General features: G+C 37.2%; 1 protein-coding gene across 2 annotated transcripts in view; it reads right to left on the bottom strand.

Moving 5' to 3' along the window:
• ZNF148 (zinc finger protein 148) overlaps nt 1-7,221 on the bottom strand; it is a 172,658-nt gene that overhangs the window by 73,462 nt on the left and 91,975 nt on the right. The window contains exons 1-2 of one of the 2 annotated variants that reach the window (XM_023516276.1): nt 1,028-1,127; nt 678-803 (exon numbers count right to left, since the gene is read on the bottom strand). In XM_023516276.1, coding sequence (XP_023372044.1) covers nt 678-755 — 78 coding nt within the window. In that variant the 5' untranslated portion in view covers nt 756-803; nt 1,028-1,127. Of the gene's footprint in view, nt 1-677; nt 804-1,027; nt 1,128-7,221 lie in introns of those variants that run through there. The other variant, XM_003795069.3, reaches the window with a different exon arrangement.

Here is a 7,221-nt window from a genome sequence, read left to right as displayed (position 1 = left end):
ACTCACTTGAGCCCAGGAGTTGGAGGTTGCTATGAGCTGTGATGCCACAGCACTCTACCCAGGGTGACAGCTTGAGGCTCTGTCTCAAAAAAATAAACAAACAAACAAACAAAAACAAAAATAGCAGGTAACTCATAGCAGTATTTACAGGGTCACTTGTTTATTTACTAATCTGTTCATTCACCTATAACATATTTATTATCTATTATGCCTCTTATTCCAGGCTTTTAGATACAGTTCTGAATAAAATGAAGTCCCTGCCTTCAGAGACATTACACTATTATAGTATCTCATACCTTTTTCCGATGAATAACTAGTATTAAATTTTCCTAAAACTGTAATATTAGATATGTAAAACTAATATGTCTGAGAACAAGGGTACTACATACCATGTTTAGTTTTTAGAGAAAAGAGAGAGATAAGAAAAGCTCATTTTTAGAAAAAAGGGACATAGTGAAAGAGAAGTAAAAAATCAAAGGCCATGGCTCACCACCTCCATGCAGGCATGCGTCCCTTCCCTCCCTCTTGGTGAAGGGGTGAAGCATGCCAATTTTACTAAATCACATGCGACTTTGACATCTGCCTTAATGGGCTAGCCAGGCTCCTGCCTATGAGATTAACCAATATTTTTAAGATTAAGAGGTTAGCAACCACCACCTTAATATATATTTTCTTACTTTTGCAGGAGAACGTTGTTTCCGTTTCTTCTTTTTCTGTAAGTCTACGGGCTCTCTGATCTGTTTTTTGTCTCTCATCAGTTGCTCAGATACATCAGTAAAAGTAATTTCTTGCTTTACACTTATCTGTTTAAAAAAAAAAGCCAATTTTAGAAATGAATATAAAGTCCATTGTGACAAAAAAGTCATAGTTGACTCCTTTGCTAACCCTACATGTAGGTGCTACCAGAGTGACTGTGTGTGTATACCAACTAGTGTGCCACAAAATTCATTAATAGGCAATTGAGAAATAAGAATCAAGAGTACATAAACTGAGGGATAAATTAAGATTTTTGTTTAAAAAAATCTACCTGAGAAAAAGATTAAAGATGTCCTGGGGAAAGATGATCATAGGACCTAGCAGAATACAGTGGAAGTCAGGACATCACAACATCAATTTCACTCCCACATGTAAGGAAACTGATGCTGAAGTTAAAAGAACAAACAAAAAAGGTTAAGTTCCAAATATCAATACAATGTTAGGGAATAAAAGGTACTTAGAAATCTTGATGGGCTTTCTCTTTGTAAAATATCAAGAAAACAACATGAAATTCTAAAAGATGATCACATTAAAAGAAAGGTTAAAGTCAAACTACCAATGAAAATTTAATTATCTTTACGCTCAACATTTTTGACAAAATCTTAGCCAGTATTTACTTGGGCTCTACAACAAACCAGCACCAAATGTGCATATAGAACTGCATATAGTTTGAGGCCACTACTCTGTACAAGACATGATGCTAACCCGGCTGGGCGCAGTGGCTCACAGTTGTAAGCCTAGCACTCTGGGAGACCAAAGCAGGAAGATCACTTGAGTTCAAGACTAGTCTGATTAAGAGTGGATCCCATCTCTACTAAAAACTGAAAAATTAGTTGAGCATTGTGATGCAAGCCTGTAGTCCTAGCTACTTGCGAGGCTGAGGAAGGAGGATTGCTTGAACCCAGGAATATGAGGTTGCTATGAGCTAAGCTAACACCACAGCACTCTAGCCTGGGCAACAGAATGAGATTCTATCTCAAAAAGCGGGGTAGGGGGGAAAGACATGATGCTAACTACATAATAGAGAAGTACTAAGATTTCAGCAATGTTATCATTAAAGCTTAGTTCTGAGTTGCTTGTCCTAAAGACAAAATTAATCTTAAAAAAAAAAAAAGTTCTGGCTCGGCGCCTATAGCTCAACCAGCTAAGGTGCCAGCCACATACACCTAAGGTGGTGGGTTCGAATCCCCAGCCCGGACCCACCAAAACAACAATGACGGCTGCAACCAAAAAATAGCCAGGTATTGTGGCGGGCGCCTGTGGTCCCAGCTACTTGGGAGGCTGAGGCAGGAGACTCGCTTGAGCCCAGGAGTTGGAGGTTGCTGTGAGCTGTAATGCCACGGCACTCTACCCAGGGGGACAGCTTGAGGCTCTGTCTCAAAAAAAAAAAGGTTCTAAGATCACTAGTAGTACTATCAACTCCCATCAGATTTGTTGGTGTCAGTCATCCCCTCCTCACTGTGACATATTCATACCATCCTTGAAATAAAACCAGAAGAATCTTAAAACTAAGAAACTTTCAACTCAACAGGCTACAAAATACAGTTAGAATGATCCTAAAGTCCTTGAGAATAATCCAAGAAGTACAATGTTCTAATGGCCACATTTTTTTAAAAAAGAACAGTAAAAAGCAGGGTGTATAAGATTATGAACATGTTATAGATTTATAGTATAAAGTTAGAAGATGGCTATGTGGAAGGAGTTTATGAAGAAAACACAACATATACCAGAGATTTCATACCAACAATATGAGTGGAAACTTGGATGAATTCCTAAAATGTAGGCAAAGAAAGAAGCACAAATCAAGAATCTTAGCACAAAAACATGATATAAATAATTATGTAGGTAATGATTCTATTACGGCTTCTATCATTTTCAATTATAAGGCATACTTTTAACATCACGAAAGCACAAATTCAGACCTAAAGTATCTGTGGATCAAAGCATAGTGAATGTCAACAGACACACAGCAAGTAACATTTTTAGATTGCTCGAGTAGGCTTATCATTCCTAACAGACTAAAGTAATTTCCTCTCTATGTAACGTATAACTTTAGAGAAGGTATTATCCTAAAATGCTGAAAAAAGATGTTGGTAAATCTAAAAACACAAAGAGATGGCATGATAGGCCTGGCAAGGTGGTTCATGCCTATAATCCTAGCACTCGTGTGGGAGGCCGAGGCTGGTGGATTGCTTGAGCTCAGGAGTTCGAGACCAGCCTGAACAAGAGACCCCCATCTCTAAAAATAGCCAGATATTATGGCAGGCGCCTGTAGTCCCAGTATTCAGGAGGCTGAGGCAAAAGAATCGCCTGAGCCCAAGAGTTTGAGGTTGCTGTAAGCTGGGACATCATTCTACCAAGGATGACAAAATAAAACTCTGTCTTAAAAGAAAAAGAGAGAGAGAGAGGGAGAGATGGCATTATAAAAAAGAATAACCTGCAAAAGGTCTAGAAAAATGTAAGCCTTCTTTGATCCAAGGAAGACTACAATAATCAACAAAAACAAAAAGAAACTTCTTAGGTATAACAAAAGAGAGAATTCATCCATAAACTGTTGATTCTTTCCTTGAGAACTCTTTCTTTAAAAGAAAAACATAGTCTTTTAAATGATGTTACTTTACACATAAAATAAACCAAAGTATAATTAATCAAAAGCAGGCATCAGCAGATAGAAAGACAGGTTGGCGGGATTTTTGAACAATATTCATTAGAGCACCAAGGAAAGCAATAGTCTAGAAAATATGTCAGACTTTTAAAAAAACAAGAACAAATCCTCTGGTTTCTTCCCCATCGCTTGAACCATACCATTTTACCCAGTCCCATTAGCACCCTCATGCCTACCTAAGGGCCTGAATTTCAAAATGCTGATCTCACCACCAGTCCAGAAATACCACCACCACCCACGACCCTGCACAGCCAGCCTCCTTTAATCAGATTTGACTAAATCCAGACACTTCTCCTCCTAACATTCTAAGCTCTCTACTCATCCAGTGAGCCAAGATTCCTTTGAGCATCCCACTTTTTTTTCTTTTCTTTTTTTTTTTTTTTTGGTTAATCAGGCCCAGGAGAGGCTTGAACTTGCCACCCCTGTATGTGGGGGTGGGGATGGGGGTGCTGTTGCGCTAACCACCAAGCTATGGCAGCCCTGCCTGGACATCCCACTTTGAACCTATAGAAGCCATCAGACTTGACTCCCTTTTTTTATTTACCTTCTATACTAATTTAACTTCCTCCCCCAACATACTCAGAAATAGAGCCCCATAGTGTCATGCTTCCTCGCCCCTTGCTATACTGCCTGAGTTGGTCTTTTTTTGCAAATTCTAATACATAACTCTTAATTATCCTGACATTTTTCTTAAATTATTTTTTAATGAATCCTGACATTTTTCTTGTTTCCGTCTCTCACTCTTAATCTTCCTGATTTTAACACACTGACAGCCACACTAGGAAAAAAAATTATTTTCCTTGGGGCTACAATGTTTTATTAGGTCAAAATAGGTCAAGAGACATATATGTATGCTTCAAGAGGTCCTTGGCTCAAAACTAGTGTAAGTTAAAATACAACTTACATGACAGTTTTAAACAAACAGCCCTACCTATACTGAAAAAAATCCTTCCCTTAATTCTATTTACTAACTCAAGCCCATAATCCAGAATGACTTTCTTTTCCAAGACTTAATTAATTTTTAGCCTTTAAATAAATAAATTAGTCCCATACTTTTCTATTTATCTATGTATGTAATTATTGTCTTGATAGGTTAAAGTAAGATATTCTTTGTTGGTATTTCCCATAACAGCTTTCAATGATTTATCTATTCAGCAGTTAGTAAGTGCCTGCTCTGTGCTCAATTCAGAAAGGCTAAAATAATATAACAAAATGTATATTATTTTACATACATACATCTCTGTATGTACTGAGATTCTAATATATGCAAAGCACCATCCTAGGCACTAAAAACACATTCTAACTATGAGATCTCCTGTTCAAAGGTTTTAAAATGTAGATGTGGAGTTTTGCTACATTACAAAAAACCCAAACTAATAATTAAAGACAGCATATATCACACTCTAACTAGCTGAATGGTGTACAGAATAAGTGTGGAAATTAAAGAAAGAAATGAAGAAGGTTTCCAATAATACAATAGGCTTTATGGATGAAACGAGAGATTGAATCACAGCTGCAAATGTATCATATATATCCTCCCTTTTGTTCTTCCGAATCCACAACTCTTCCCAACTTCTTTCTTCCAGATTCGATAATGTTAACAAGTGATACAATAAAATGTACCTCAAATAATGTAACCAGACATAGTACATAATGAATAAATGCCTCCTTTGGTTTGCCAATTTTGTGGTACCCCCATCCCCACCCCATCTCCCAAACAAAAAGGTAACTGACTCCTTGGAATCATTCTGGACTCTTCATCCATTCACTCTCAGTATCTTACTTCTCTACATCCAAGAACATCCATTTCACTTCAGTTAATCTTATCAACCTAACCGACTTTATCATCTCCCAAAGTATTTGTCCATGAATAAATTAATATAAATCTTTTTTTGTCATTTCCCCAGTAAAGAATATGCAATTCAGCCTGCTGCCAATAGTATCAATTATAAGCTCCCCTGCTAAGCTTTCATGATTTTATATGATCTACTTTACAGGAAAGACCTCAGTCACTTGGCAGAAGGATATGTTCTTATCATCTCTCTTCTCCATTTCTGGAACCACATGATCATATCAATTTTTAATTTCAATTTTTAGTATTTTCACTCATCTTCCTACCTGGTAGAGTAAAAAGAAGGTATCTTTCTGCTTCCCTCTATACTCTGCACTAATCCCATTCCCATCCATCCTCAAGGCTCTGCTGCTTTAATATCTCTCTTCAATAGTCTCCCTGACTCATTAGCTACCTCTCTTAAAATAAGACTCATATTTCCTCTATAAAACAAATTCTTGTGGACCGAAATTTTTCCAACTGTTATCCTTTTGGACAAACATTGTGAAAGAATAATCTGTAGTCAGCAAACAGAGATAAAATAACTGTTCCCAAATTTAGAGAAATGGTTATTCTGAGAATAAAAATAGAACAGAACCACATTTAAAAGATATACTTAACAATCACTAGAAAGAACCTGTTTCAAAATATTGCTCAGAAAACACCCAAGTTGAATCAAGGTGACCAAAAGTATAACAACTATTTAAATGTAAAAAGAAAAAGGTAACACAATTAACTGTACTGCAAATACACTGTCTAAAGAGTGTCAGCAATGTATGAGGGTATTTATGGAGCCTGAAAAAAGAAGAAATTTAAGAATAAGAGTATAACTCTGTGTGTGTATATAGTCTGTGCACATCCTGTATGTGAGTGTGTATCTGTCCCTCCACGGTGGATTTGGCAAGAACAGTTAGATGTAACTAGCCAAAAGGAAGACTACAAATTCCAAGATGACAAAGTCAAGGCAAAGGGCAGGGAGGTGAAACAGCATAGTGATGGACAGACCGTGGTAAACCATATCCCTTTCCCTCTGCAAAACAAATGATTATATGAGAGACTTCGAAAGCAGCTTCATTTGTCAGGCGAGAAGGTCCATAGCTGTCCTTTGATTTTGAAAAGATTCAGTAATCCACAACTGGAAACAAACATTCTGATCTAGTTCTTGATTACATTTCTCACTATAAATTTATGTTTTGGTTGCTATATCAGCATCTTATGATTTAGATAATAGACAAAGTGATCAAATAAAGTTTTCTTACCTAAAATAGTGCTACCCATCTCTATTCTATTTGGCAATTTTATTCTTCAAACTTCCGTAAAAATCACAAAATGTTAAGTTCTCTCCTTTTCCTTATGGCAGCTCTGGATCCATCCTTCCAAGCAATATATGAATTTATTTTAAAATGTTTCAGTAAAACTCCATCAGGGTTCTCAAAGCATGGGGACTCCTGAAGATCCGTGATACCAAAACTATTTTCATAATAATGTCTACTTTTTTAAAAATTCTCTTTCTCTCAAAATATACAGTTACATTTTAGAAGTGCTACATGCGGTGTCCCCACAGGCAGAAGACGTGTCACTACAGATAGGAGAATGCAATTAAATTAAGCCAAACAATAAAGAAATTTGCAAAAATGTAAAGCAATTCCTTGCTTCTCACTAAATTTTTTTTGTTTTAGAAGATAAGGTTACTTTTTCATTAAAAATGTTATATGCAGGCAGCACCTATGGCTCAGTGGTCAGGGTGCCGACCCATATACCCAGGGTGGTGAATTCAAACCCGGCCCCAGCCAAACTACAACAAACTACGCCCACTGTGATGGGCACCTGTAGTCCCAGCTACTCGGAAGGCTGAGGCAAGGGAATCGCCTAAGCCTAGGAGTTGGAGGTTGCTGTGAGCTGTGCGACACCATGGCACTCTACTGTGGGCAATAAAGTGAAACTCTGTATCTACAAAAAAAAAAAAAAA

This window comes from Otolemur garnettii, unplaced genomic scaffold (genome assembly GCF_000181295.1).
Source record: "Otolemur garnettii isolate 467f Iridium unplaced genomic scaffold, OtoGar3 scaffold00089, whole genome shotgun sequence".
Classification (NCBI taxonomy): Eukaryota; Metazoa; Chordata; class Mammalia; order Primates; family Galagidae; genus Otolemur; species Otolemur garnettii.
This window is presented reverse-complemented; position numbering and strand designations above follow the sequence as displayed.